Genomic DNA, 13,603 nt, shown 5'->3' on the forward strand with positions numbered 1-13,603 from the left:
GCGGAGCAACCTGTCGCAACTGTAATGGTAATGACTGCAGTGACAACATTTTGGAGGATATCCTATGGGATAAGATACTTACCTCGGGATATTTTAATTTTGTGCCTTTTTTTTCCACCAAACCAAAAGGTGAATTACCTTGATCTTCCTGCCTACCTTAATAATTGTATTTCATTTATAGTACAGAAATTCATGTTTGTCATTAATGTTGTAAATGTAAATGGACAGTTCATATGTCTATAGGCCCTGACACAGCATGGCGGTCCAAGTTGGGCGGTGTGTCCCATCTATTTATGCACATTATGTCCATAAGATGGCAAACCTATGTACAACGAGATTAATAAATACTTGTGTAGGTGTATTTATTTCGACATAAATATGTCTTCTAAAAAATCTTTACAAAATTAAAGAGTCCATGCATTCAGCATACAAAAAAAATCAACATAACTGTTTAAAACAGGAAATGATACAATATGTGCCATGCAAAAGCAATTTAATTGCGACTTTGAAATGCCGACTTTGAGTTGGTAATGTAGCCTCCTGTTTCTACAGCATCCTGAAAACAATACCAACAGTCACCAGCAGCTCACAAGCAACCACCAATAGCCCACGTCCAACAGCGGTTGTGTCTTTTTCTAACAGAGCTGCTCAGTCTCTTCTTCTTTGCTTAGGCATCACAATCCTTGGAATCAACTTACCAATGGGGAACAACTGAGCATTTACATAGTGTGAGGAAGAGTTACATTTTAAAATGTTCTTTAGGCTTTGAAAAACTACACATTATACTCAGTTACCAGCTATTAGGTCTACATAGATAAAACTAATGCAATATGATGCAAGAAAGTGCTTGTTTTGTATGAACAACACTAAAATAACATAAGGCTATGCAATTAAGAAGCTAGAAATGCAATATTACATTATTATTATTTTGTGTCAAAGCACTGGCCAGAACATGACACATTACTTGTACCACAGTACCATGGTAAAACATAATATACTGTCCTTTACAATCAATAAATCACAATATTCTTTGTATTAATTAGAATGTTCAGGTTTAATTGAATCCATTTTGGTTCCACTTTATGGTCATTTTGGAGGCTGTAGTTTGTTCCATTGCGTTACACAGATTTCTAATATTTGGTCTAACTTTGGTGATATAAATGGAATTAGCTCGGTAAACCTAATAACCTGGAAAATATACATGGGTGATTTACTGTTGAACTGAAATATTAATATATGTAATATTAACTACATGTGCTGTGTGTATTACATGGTGGTGTCATTGCAAAATGTTCTTTAAAGGTTTAATGGTGTTGTGAATATTTGATGGCCATGTGAACAAGTCAATTTAATTAAGATATTTCAATCAAGGATCATTTATTCATATTTTGAGTACTACTGCTGATTAAGTTATTACTGTTGTTGTTTTGATTATAAAATGTATTTGATCATTTACAATTATATGAACATTTGAGGGTTGTTTTTACACAGATGATTAGAAAACATTAATTATGACCCAATAAAGCTAAGAAATGTTATGTCAATCACTGTGGTCCTTTTGGAGAAAGGTGTATGGCAACAGTGTGAAGAAAGAAATGTGCCGTAGCAATGTCAGATTACATTACTTCATCAGAGGGTAACTGTAATTGAGATATCTGCATAATTAATAACAAATCAATACCATTTAATAAACTGGTTTGTGTAGTATTGCTTAGAATGAATATAGGTTTAACTTTATCCTAGGAATGCAGCAACAGGTGATTAATATAAACCTAGCACAAAAAGTAAGGACATTTGTGTTTGGTAGATTATTTCAATGATGCTTTTGGCAATAAACCTTATACAGTTGGAAAGCCTGTTTAGTTCCTTACAAATGGTGCCCCATTTGTAAGGAACATGCATTTGTGGGATGAGCAGCAGCATTGAGTATGTGGGTTGTGCCCATGAAACATTTGCCAAATCTTCTCTGCCAATGTCAAACAGCTTATTCTGCCATTGACTCATTTGGTGTTTGGTGGATTGGATGATTCTGCCTACGGCAGTTGGATCGTAGGGTCAAAGCGGAGAACGCTATGCTGATTGCTGCACCAATAGAGTAACACCTTTTGGTGGAGGCAGTGTGATGGTGTGTGGTGGCATCTCCCTCACTGGAAAAAACGAGGCTTGTCATCATTGGAGGCGATCTCAATGCAGAGAGATATAGAGATGAGATTCTGCAACAAGTGGCAATCCCATATCTCCACAGACGCTTTGGTGGACTAGAAGGGTACGTTCTGAATTTGAAGCACTGCGCTGATCAACTATCTCCGTTGTCACGGACATCTTTAACACCTCACTGGAGAAATGCCATATACCAGCCTGCTTCAAGTCCTCCACCATCATTCCTTGGCCCTGACCTTTGTGGTTATAAAGTCATTGTGCACCTTCTTCTGGCTCACCTCAAATCCCTTAACGACCTGCTCCTGGACCCCCTGCAGTTCGTGGCTCTGTAGACGACACAGTCAACATGGCTCTTCATTTCATCCTCCAGCACCTGGACTCCTCAGGAACCTACGCCAGGATCCTGTTTGTGGACTTCAGCTCTGCCTTCAACACCATCCTTCTGGCTCTGCTACAGGACAAACTGACCCAGCAGCATCTGCCTGACTCCCCCTGCAGGTGGATCACAGACCTTCTGTCTGTCTGTTGTGTGTGAAGCTGGAGAATCACTTCTCTAACTCCCTGACCATCAGCGTCCTTTCCCCTCTGCTCTTCTCCCTGTACACCAACAGCTGCACCTCCAGTCACCACTCCGTCAAGCTCCTGAAGTTTGTGGACACAACCCTCATTGGACTCATCTCTGGTGGGGATGAGTCCTCCTACAGGCGGGAGATTGACCACCTGGTGCAGTCAGAACAACCTGGAGCTAAACGCTCTGAAGACAGTGGAGATGGTTGTGTACTTCAGGAAGGACATAGCCCCACCCGCCCACATCACCCTGGGGGACTCCACAGTCAACATTGTTGAGTCCTTTCGCTTCCTGGGCTCCATCATCTCCCAGGACCTCAAGTGGGATCTGAATATCAGCTCCCTCATCAAACAATCCCAGCAGATGATGTACTTCCTGCGGCAGCTGAAGAAGTTCAACCTGTCAAAGACAATGATGGTGCACTTCTACACTGCCATCATTGAGTCCATCCTCACCTGCTCCATCACCATCTGTTATGCTGCTGCCACTGCAAAGGACAAAGGCAGAGTGCAGCACACCATCCGCTCTGCTGAGAAGGTGATTGTAGCCGATCCCTCTGACACCAGACACAAAATGTTTGAACCGCTCCCCTCTGGCAGGATACTGCAGTCCATCAGGACCAAAACCACTGCAGTCAGCCTCACCCACAAGGTCCCAGACCGTGACAGTCACTCTTTGGTTGGGACACTGAGACACCGATACAGATACACAGATATGGAGAAATATGATTCATAATAGATAGAATAGTTGGTTTGATGAACAGTGGCAATTATAGTAACAATAAAGATAATAGAACTATGACTAGAAATAATAGTAGTAACAGTGCAGGGCATAGCAGGGCATCGAGACGGACCACAGAAGCAGCTGCAACCACGATTTAGGTGCCACCCCAATCCAAGAAAATCTGCAAGGCAAGAAAACAGAAGGACTCTGGACTGATTTTAATCATAAGGATAACACACTCTGTGGTTTACTGCTCTTAACAGTCAACCCCAGAAGAACTAACTAATTTACATATGTCCACTGTGTGCCTTGATTAGTGTCAGTGTGTGTTTTAGTTTTACTTTCACCTCTTACCCATGTGATCTGATCTTTGATCTTTTTTTTACGTTAAGAAGAATGCAGGATGTCATTTGACAGGCATGTCAACAACCTGTGTGCTTTGTATCGGTCACTCCCACACAAAAAAATGCTAAGAACAACTGTGTATGCAGCAGCTACAAACCTTACAGGAAAAGAGACCTTTGCAATTAAATAGATTAGTTGTATGAGGTGAAGAAGTCTGCAAGGGTTTACTATCACTATATGGGATTCATTGTGTATTTTTAACCTGTCTTTGCCAGGTTTAGTTTATTTATTTATATAAATGTATTTCATCCATCAAACAAAACATTACAGGTCCTAAATAAAAAAGCAACAGATAGATAGATATATAGATAGATAGATAGATAGATATTGTCACCCACACATTTAAGACATACAGACACCTTTAAAACTTACACAACAGTATGTTTTAAATGTGTAAAGGTTTATCAGTAGTTAATTTTAAATTCAACAGACTCCATACTGTTAAGCCAATCATTCTGAAATGTTATGTTTAATATGCAAATGAGCCATTATCTAATGCTAACATTTAATGAATTCAAGAGATATCTACAGGCGCATTTAGACAAAGGGTAGAAAAATAAACACCTAAATGTGCATTTTGGATGTTATTTTGTTATTTTATGGAAGCAAAATAGCCCAAATAATGTTTTTGCCTGTAGTGTCTCTCCTTATTTCTAATCAACAAACTCATACTTAAGCAACAGGTACAACAAGTCCAGCATGAATACGCCCTGTTAGTGGAGCACTATAAAGCAGGTGGTAGCACAATTCCAAGAAAGTGTACAGGACAGCATCAGGACCAAAGGTACTGTACTCTTTAAATTTATAGTTATTAGCAGAAATCAGATTTGTATTACATAATGCAGACAATATACACTCTCCTGCAGTAATTGATGTTTTCTGGTCTCCTGCCGTAATTAATGTTTCTGGTCTAAAAGTACCATGCATTGTTACACAAATAAAATCTGTAAGAAAAGTGGTACCAAAACAAATGAGTTTTTTTTTTTTTTTTTTTAGCTTTTTTTAAAGACTTTTAGTCAGCTGCCATACACAAGAAATAAAGTATTAAAGAGTTCAAATGGATTTTAATTTAGGCAGAAATAAATTACTGTTTTTAAAGTGCTCATGCTTTGATTTGAGATTTAAGGTGAAAGAAATGGTATCAAAATGTGTTATTGTGAGCATATGGAAAAGATAGGTGCTAGAGCTATATAGGAAAAAGTTGTTTTTGTTGTAGGGTGGTGAGTTTTCATGTAATTGGAATAAAGGTGTTCCACTAGGCCTACATCAAAGTTATGTTTTTTTGTTTTTAGAGCTTTGAGGTCAGCACTGTCTGGGGCCTGTTTCGGTAAGGAGGTTTAACAAACTCTGAGTCTAAACCCTGATCTCTGAATTGATTTACCCTGAGATGGGAAACTCTGAGTTTTCGGTTCCAGAACAGCTGATTTGAGTTGGTTCGGAGTAGGTTGACTCAGAGTTAAGCGCGTGCACAAACCACTATAAAAAGGCAGCATGAATGGAGCAATGATACTATGATTCACCATGGCAACAACCACAAAGAAATCGGTCGGCATACTTTACCCCTCTGGAACTGGAACTACTCATGCGCACGTATACAGCAAGTTTGAATTTTGTTAAAAATAGCAACACGGCTGCTGTTGCAAAATAGCGAGAATTGGTGTGGGAGAAAATTGCTGCTCAGCTCTAATATAGTGTATTAATTTCATATTTAATCACAGGTAACCTATATTACTGGTGAAAACTGGAATGGTATTACACCTATAGCCTAATTTAATTTAGGTGCAATCCTGCGGGCGAAAAAGTAAACTACTAGCCTACTAATCCCATTCTGAGGTTGCGCACCATATCAAACAAAACTATAATTTATAATCATTTAATTCTTTTTAATTGCTCTCACTGTTTGCGTCGAGGGAACACTACAAACACGTTTAAAAACGTTTCAGTGCAAGGCACACTTTTCTGACGGCTTGCATGTGGCTTTACTATTATGCTCTGCATCATCAATGTTGTAAAGAAAACTGCCATTTGCAAAAAAACATAATGCGACACAAAAAATCTGCTGGAATGTAAAAGCATGTCCACGATGATGGATGTTAGTGAGGACGGTTAAGGTCTCTACATATCTGATCGACTATGAAGAAAAATGTTATATTTCAAATAGGTTATCTGGAAATGAAAATGCATCTAGTCGGGCCTCAATATCATTTCCCGACCTATGTTTAACTCTCTGTGAAGTAGGATAATACAGCTTCTTCATCAACGGGATCGTCGACAAAAAGAAATGCCATGTTCGAGAAAAAAAAACGTTTTATAATCTGCCTAACATAGTTAATAAACCAACACTGTTTTTTATTCATGCAGATAACAAAGTTAACGTAGTAACTGACTCTGAGGTTAGGTTATCTCTAGGGCTGTAAAAATAACGCGTTAATTTCGATTAATTAATCTGAGAAAAAATAACGCGTTAAAAAAAATAACGCAGATTAATCCATTCCATATTGACGTTTGACCCGGAGCCGTTCTAGCCACCATTGGACTGTAAAATGAAGGAGGTAGACGAGAATGTGCTGCCTGGAACATTTACTTGTAAAAATCTTCTTCCTGCCAACCCTGACTACCGAAATCTGGTGCCACTGATATGTCTGCACTTCTCTCTGGTGCTCTGAAGACGATACAGGCAACACAAACACCGCTGCATGTGACGCTAGTTAACACTATACTTGACAGCAGCTAACGTTAGCCTACCGCTAGCTAGTAGCTGGATTAAACACGGTTACAATGCTGACAGCTAACGCTAAACGGTGTAAAGTTTGACTGTGTTTTACTGTAGAGGACTGTGACTCAACAGCGGGATGTAACAATCTGCAGCTGCCGAGCTGCCGTCGGAAAAACAACACAGTTCAATGAAACTGGTAAACTACAGCTTCGTGGTGCATTTGAAGTTATTGTAAATGTCCTTGGTGGTTGTTTTTGTCATTCAACAGCAATTTACTAGTGAAATAAGTTATTGTTATACATTATTATTAAATCATTTAATTTTCACCATATGGCCTTAGCAATAAACAAGCCATTCTTTAATGTCACCAACTGTTGTTTAGTACCCTTTGTTTTCTTTTCTTTCGGTTCAGGCACCGTTAATTATGTATGCGATTAATTTTGATTAATTAATCACAGAGTCTGTAATTAATTAGATACATTTTTTTAATCGATTGACAGCCCTAGTTATCTCTCTTTCTGAAACGGGCTGGAGTTACCCCTCTCTCTCAGGTTTGATTAACCTCCCTTTCTGAAACAGAAAACCCAGAGTTTCCCTCATCTCAGGGTTAACAAACTCAGAGTTTTCACTAAACCTGCTTTCTGAAATGGACCCCAGGTTTAAATTTGCAGGTAATCTTTCAAACATTTGAATAACATAATGAAAATAAAAAAAATGGCCTTTTAATAAGAGTCTTTAATTTTGTCGATAGTCTGTTTTGTGATCACTTTCTGTCTGCTTCATCAATCCACTGTCTGTAGTTCTTTAAATGTCTGTTACTGTTCGTGGGACAGCTTCTCGTGACAAGTGCACCCTATAGATGTGTGTAGCAGTCCTGGTGACTGTCACCATACATCTAAGTGGAATACTTGATGAGTCACTTCTGCGTTCCAGATAGAATCCCGCTGGGATAGGAATGGATCTTCAAAATTGGTTCTCACTCTGTCCATAAGACCTGACCTGTTTTATGTAAACAGGAATCATAAGAACTTGTTTTGTCTATTTGTTGAAGAACAATATTTTTATACTGAAGCATAACAGCGAAACATAAGCATCACACTCAATGATAACATGTTTAGGCCTTGCATTACAAGTTCAATAACTTTAAGTTTCAATAGGCCTATCAATATCTGAATCATTATCAGCATACATCATTGTACATTATAACACTATTCAAACAACTGATGATAGCCATTATGACAAAAGCAGTATGCTTTTCCTCAATCCAAAATTAGGAAGGATTGTCTATGCTATGTTACATGGATTGCATGTAACATAAGGTTCTGCTAATATTTGCAATGCCCACTCTCTATTGAGAGTAAGAAACATATAAGTCTCGCATTGTCTGACCCTCCTCCATAGCGCTGCGAAGGAAGGTCTGGCTAGTCCACACAGCATTCCGGGATGGGAGAAAAACATGCTCTGGTTTATTGGCATTTCTTTAAACCAACCAGAAAAACAGGAACACATTTACACTCGCTTGCAGCATTTCTGTCTATTACACACCTTTTATGAATTAGAGTAAGTTAACTTTAGGAATTGTCGAGAGCACCTTTAATAGACTAAATAAAGAATAAATTAAAGGATCAATAAGTGATACAGTCTACCATGGGATGAACCACTGAAGAGCAGATGGAGTAAATTACAGTAAATGTGTTTCTGTCATCCTCAGACAATTTGACCGGTTGAGGAGTGATGTCTTCAGGGTTGACTGCGTTGTGTCTCTTGTTTCTGCACACTGGAGCTCTGGGGTTTAAGATAACGCCAGGAAAGTCTTTGAATCACCTGGAAATCACAGAGAGGGCGATTTTAGATGTCACCGTGCAGGTGTGCCGCGCTCTGGCCCAAGCTGAGGGGACAGACTTTACTTTTCCTGTAAGAATTTACTTCTATTCCGTTATTTTACCAGAGATGAGTTATGTTATGTTGTGTCTTTTATTAATATTAGCATTATATGACTGTGTCTGTGTGTTTAGGCACAACCTTACACTGCAGAGGCTGTTGCTGTAGCCTGCGGCACGCCAAAGTCGACCAAGAGTTTCCGACAAGCAATTACATTCATCACACTAATGAATATACGGGTGGACATCCGTCATGCCCTTAATGCAAGCTTCCATTTTGATAAAGAAATGTTTGTTCAAGGAAGAAAAATCATCACTGAGGGAATACTGGCAGTCAAAGCAAGCAACAAGCAAGCAAACTTTGAGGCGGCGAGGCAGAAAGTGGGAGAGATTTTACATCCTTTACAGGTATTTATTATTTTTTAAAAGCATTACTAATGCTTTTTAAACTGTTTCTAAACAAATTAAAGAACATTGATGGATTATTAACCCTCTTGTTTTGTCAACTTAAAGGACTTCTACAGTCATAGTAACTGGGTGGAGCTGGGGAACAAACTCCCAAACTCCAATCTGATCAGATCAGACACCAGCATTGGTAACATAGCAGGTATAAGAGATAGTATAATATGATGTCTGTCTGTGTTTGACTGTCTTAACAAACAGACAATAACACTAAGAAGGAGTTCTGTTTGGGTGTGTTGTATAGTATAGTTTCACAGTAGAAAACATAACTAAAATGTATTTTGATAAACTTTTCTGCAGATGAAAGTAGGGCAACGTGTCGCAACTGTGATGGAGACTGCAGGAACAACATCTTGGAGGACATCATACAGGAGAGGGTACTGACCTCTGGATACTTTGGTGTTGTGTCCTCAACCAAACCAAAAGGTAGGTGATTGCTTTCATTCAATCAGATCTAGTAGTCAGTCAGTATTCTTTAAATGTTCTTGAGGTTTCCACTTCTGTGAAACTGTAGGATTTCCTTTTAATTGTAGCCTACATAAATTTACTCATCAACAAACACTGTTATGTTAACATTATTGCAAAGATGTTGTAAAAAGTATAATGTCTACATATCATGACAGCAGTTCATAATATGTCCTTTTCAACAATGTCTCAGAATCAGTACACATTCCTTAACCCAAAACACAGATGTGGTGTCTGTTCATTCCCACTGTTGCGGATATTTCTCTTTGCATTCTGAATTTTTCAAATGTTTTCTGTTAACGCTTTGATTCCCCTCCATGTTGGAAACAAAGAGGACATAAGGGACAATTTTAAAGACATAAATAGTCCTTGACTTTGCTTTTCCTGGTTGTTGCTTTTGAGCTGTTGTGAGCAGTCATGGGACGATTTAAGTGAAATGCTGCACGTTATCTAAAGTTAAAAAAAGTCTATTGATCAGTGTCCACTACGTACTGTACCTTTCCGTTTTAGTCTCACCAATGCTGTCGTGTTGTGGGATTTGCTATAGTGGTTTGCACTTCAGGGTCACTGTACTATTGAAATATGCAGTATAAACTGTATGTAAAGTTTGAATATATTGAATGAAAGTCTGAATATATTGAATGAAAGGCGTATTGACGTTAGCCTGATGAAAGGGACCTGCCTATCCAGAGAGGTACCTTTTATTCGGTCTTCCACGATGAAAAAGTGAATAAACTTCTTCATTGGGAGAACGGTACTGGATACGGTTACCGCTACCAGCATGCACGGGGGGGGGGGGTCTGGGTGCTTGAGCACCTGCCCCTTTTGCCCCTCAAGGCCAAAGTGCCCTTTTTTTGTCTAGATTTTTTTTTCACCTTTTTTCTTTGACGATGGCCCACAAGTGGTCCGTTTAAGAATAATATTTAACAATAATAATTAGCTAGATAAAACGACCTAAACCTTCATATCACATGATGACCAGGCTTCCTGCCAGGCGCGCCACTTTGATACAAGTGAGTCCATGCCATCCGTCGGCAGCGCGGCCAGCAAGAGCGAGAGAAAGTTGAAGTGCAGGTAAGTGTGCTTTTGAAGTGAATGAGAATGCATGCATGCACATTTGGTTTGTTATAGAGGCCTCTAGCCGCTGCTGCTACATAACGAGTCTCCTCCAGGATTAAAACAGCCAGCAGGCAGCTAACTTAGTAGTCACATTTCGCGGTAACTGCACGAGCTGCCGCGACCACAATTACTCATCGTGTGATAGCCTTATAGCGCCCCGTTTCATTCTCTGATACACAAGAGAAGACAGCAGCAGTTCTTTGTAGGATAGCAGAAGTGTGTGTGTGCAGCAGCAGTTCTCTGTAGGATAACAGTTGTGCGTGTGTGTGTGTGTGTGTGTGTGTGTGTGTGTGTGTGTGTAGCAGCAGCAGTTCTCTGTAGGTTAACAGGTGTGTGTGTGGGTGTGGGTGGCAGCAGTTCTCTGTAGGTTAACAAAAGTGTGTGTGTGTGTGTGTGTGTGTGTGTGTGTGTGTGTGTGTGTGTGTGTCTGCTTTCTGCCTCTCAACCAGCAGCCTACTTAAAAGAACATGTCACTTCTTTGGGAAATTAGCTTAGGTTATTTGTAGTCTGCGGTGTAGGTTGGTGGTCTATACATTTTGACTTAAAGGACATCCTTATATTTTGAGAAAATAATCTGAAACATGCTGCATACCTTTGCAAATCCCTTTCTGATTCAAAGCCTACTAGCCCACTGCTACAGAAATCTGATAGTCAGCTCAGGTTGCAGTTATAGGCTACAATTAAACTGTTTCTGGTTTGATATCTTGTTATCTTGTATTTGTGTGAATGTAGTAATGTAAGGCTCTATATTTCATTTTGAGGTGTACAGTATTGTGGATTTAGTATTATGTTAAAATGTAAAATATACAGTTTTTAAAATAAAGATGACATACTGTATATTGTTAGCAAATCTTGTTCCATATGCCTTTTTTTTAATTTGAGCCCCTGCTCCTCAAAAGGTCTCTGCACGGCCCTGGTTACCAGTGTTTTGGCCCGTAAATGACTGGGTTGTGTGTTAATAATCTCTTCATTGCTCAAAATTGCTGACACTAGATTTCTTGCTGATTCGCTCATAGTGTCACACTTCGGTTAGGATTTATCACAACGAAAACACAAGATGGCGGCAGACAATGACGTCAGATTCCATTTCAACTTTCATTCAATAAATTCTGACTTTCATTCAATATATTCTGATGTTCATTCAATATATTCAGACTTTCATTCAATATAGTCAAGGTTCATTCAATATATTCAGACTTTCATTCAATATATTCACGCTTTACATATATATACTGTATATAATAATTTCCTAAATGGCATGCCATAAGAAAACATATATATATAAAGAAAACAATTGTTTATTCATCATCTCCCTCTAAAAGGAAAATGCAGTCATGGAGGAGCAATTGATCAAACAAGCACCATCGAACCTAAAGGTGGGATCAACAAAGACTCTTTCGAAGCCAGCCACGGACACCTCCACATGACAGCAGCAGACATGGCGATAGCTGCAACCAGTGAGCTACTAGAGGACATTCGTGGGGCTGCTGGTGACAGACCATTTCTCCAGTATGAAACCTATTTGGTTTCAGTTATGCATGTAAGGAGGTCACAATTAGTTTTTTCATCTCTTCTCTTTCCATCCCTCAGGATGATGGGGATATTTAAAGGATCCAGTAAAGCTCTTTGTTTTGTGATTGACACCACAAAAAGCATGAGTGATGACATTGAAGCAGTGAAGACCGTCACTTCCTCTATAATCAACAGTGAAGTGGGAACAGAGAATGAGCCCTCAGTTTACATTCTTGTACCTTTCAATGATCCAGGTAGGATCGTTAGGGTGCTAAAATTATCTCTTTGTGTGTAAAAAGATGCTTGGAAGGTCCATTTGTTGTTGTTGTTGTTGTTGTAAAAACAAGCATCATTGAGGTATTTTCTTCTTCCTGTTTCCACCTGAACTCCAGATTTTGGGCCACTGATAAAGACTGCAGACCCAAAAGTCTTTAAGACTGTCATTAATTCACTACCAGCAACCGGTGGAGGAGATGAGGAGGAACTGAGTCTTTCAGGGCTTCAGGTGCTGTGATGCATGTCTTTTACTACTTCAAAATCTGCCCCCCAAAGCCTTTTCACAGTTTTAACCAAAACTATCCTCGCTATTCCACAATCTCTTCCTCATACAGTTGGCTTTATCCAGCGCTCCTCCTAATTCTGAGATCTTCCTCTTCACGGATGCACCTGCTAAAGACAGACAAATGAAAAACACTGTGATCGCACTCATAGAGCGGACCCAAACAGTGGTGAGTATTTGATCTAGGTGTCAGTATGAACTATTTTATGGTCAGTATAGAATTTCACACATTTATCTTGTGAGATTCTGAAAATTTGTTGACATATGTTTAAGAAAATGTTCATTATATTTTTTTGCTTTTGTAATGTTTATTGATGATTTTAGTAATATACATCTTTGTGATGTGCTATATTGGTGTAATCTCGAGTCTCTTAATGTAGATAAGACAGAGCTTATATTCAGTCAATTTAACTTTTTATTTGATTTTATTCTATGGGAACCTTACAATACCAAACAAAAGTTGTCTTTCCAACATTGTTACAGAAGCCAGCAAGATAATTGGCATATAGCAGCTCTCTCTCACAAAGATCTGTGACAGACAAGTTTTGCAGAAGGCACAGTCAATCTTGTCAAGCTCTGACCAGTGATAGAAGAAGAATTCAGTTCCTTTACTTAAGTAAAATAACTAATACCACACAAAAATACAAGTAAAAGTCCTGCATTGAAAATGTTACTTAAATAAAGGTATGTAAGTATGATCAGAAAAATGTAATGTGTCAAGTAATTAAAAGTACTAAATGCATAAAAATCCTCACATTTTAGAAACTGGAAACAATCAAAAACGTTCTGTCAATCAACTACCAAATCATTTCAGCTGTAAGTGTAGGCCTGTATTGTTGGCTAGTTTCATTTATAATAAAACATTGTATTTTATAAACGTGTGTTTTGTGTGCAAAAATCTTAATCTGTAAAGTAACTAGTAACTAAACTGCCACATTAATGTAGTGAAGTAGAAAGTATAATGTTTCCTTTTGAAATGTAGTGGAGAAGAAGTAGAAAGTGGCATGAAAGGAAAAGACTCCAGTAAATAGAAG

The 13,603-nt window shown here is 38.7% G+C and overlaps 1 protein-coding gene across 2 annotated transcripts in view; it reads left to right on the forward strand.

Moving 5' to 3' along the window:
- The first annotated feature begins 4,574 nt into the window (after nucleotides 1-4,574).
- The window catches only part of LOC116036988 (von Willebrand factor A domain-containing protein 7-like), an 18,979-nt gene continuing 9,950 nt past the window's right edge, over nucleotides 4,575-13,603 (forward strand). The window contains exons 1-9 of one of the 2 annotated variants that reach the window (XM_031280688.1): nucleotides 4,575-4,640; nucleotides 8,284-8,486; nucleotides 8,588-8,860; nucleotides 8,966-9,059; nucleotides 9,215-9,340; nucleotides 11,821-12,007; nucleotides 12,089-12,264; nucleotides 12,403-12,515; nucleotides 12,622-12,738. In XM_031280688.1, the coding sequence (XP_031136548.1) occupies nucleotides 8,307-8,486; nucleotides 8,588-8,860; nucleotides 8,966-9,059; nucleotides 9,215-9,340; nucleotides 11,821-12,007; nucleotides 12,089-12,264; nucleotides 12,403-12,515; nucleotides 12,622-12,738 (1,266 nt within the window). In that variant the 5' untranslated portion in view covers nucleotides 4,575-4,640; nucleotides 8,284-8,306. Of the gene's footprint in view, nucleotides 4,641-7,160; nucleotides 7,581-8,283; nucleotides 8,487-8,587; nucleotides 8,861-8,965; nucleotides 9,060-9,214; nucleotides 9,341-11,820; nucleotides 12,008-12,088; nucleotides 12,265-12,402; nucleotides 12,516-12,621; nucleotides 12,739-13,603 lie in introns of those variants that run through there. The other variant, XM_031280689.2, reaches the window with a different exon arrangement.

This window comes from Sander lucioperca, chromosome 13 (assembly GCF_008315115.2).
Source record: "Sander lucioperca isolate FBNREF2018 chromosome 13, SLUC_FBN_1.2, whole genome shotgun sequence".
NCBI lineage: Eukaryota > Metazoa > Chordata > Actinopteri > Perciformes > Percidae > Sander > Sander lucioperca.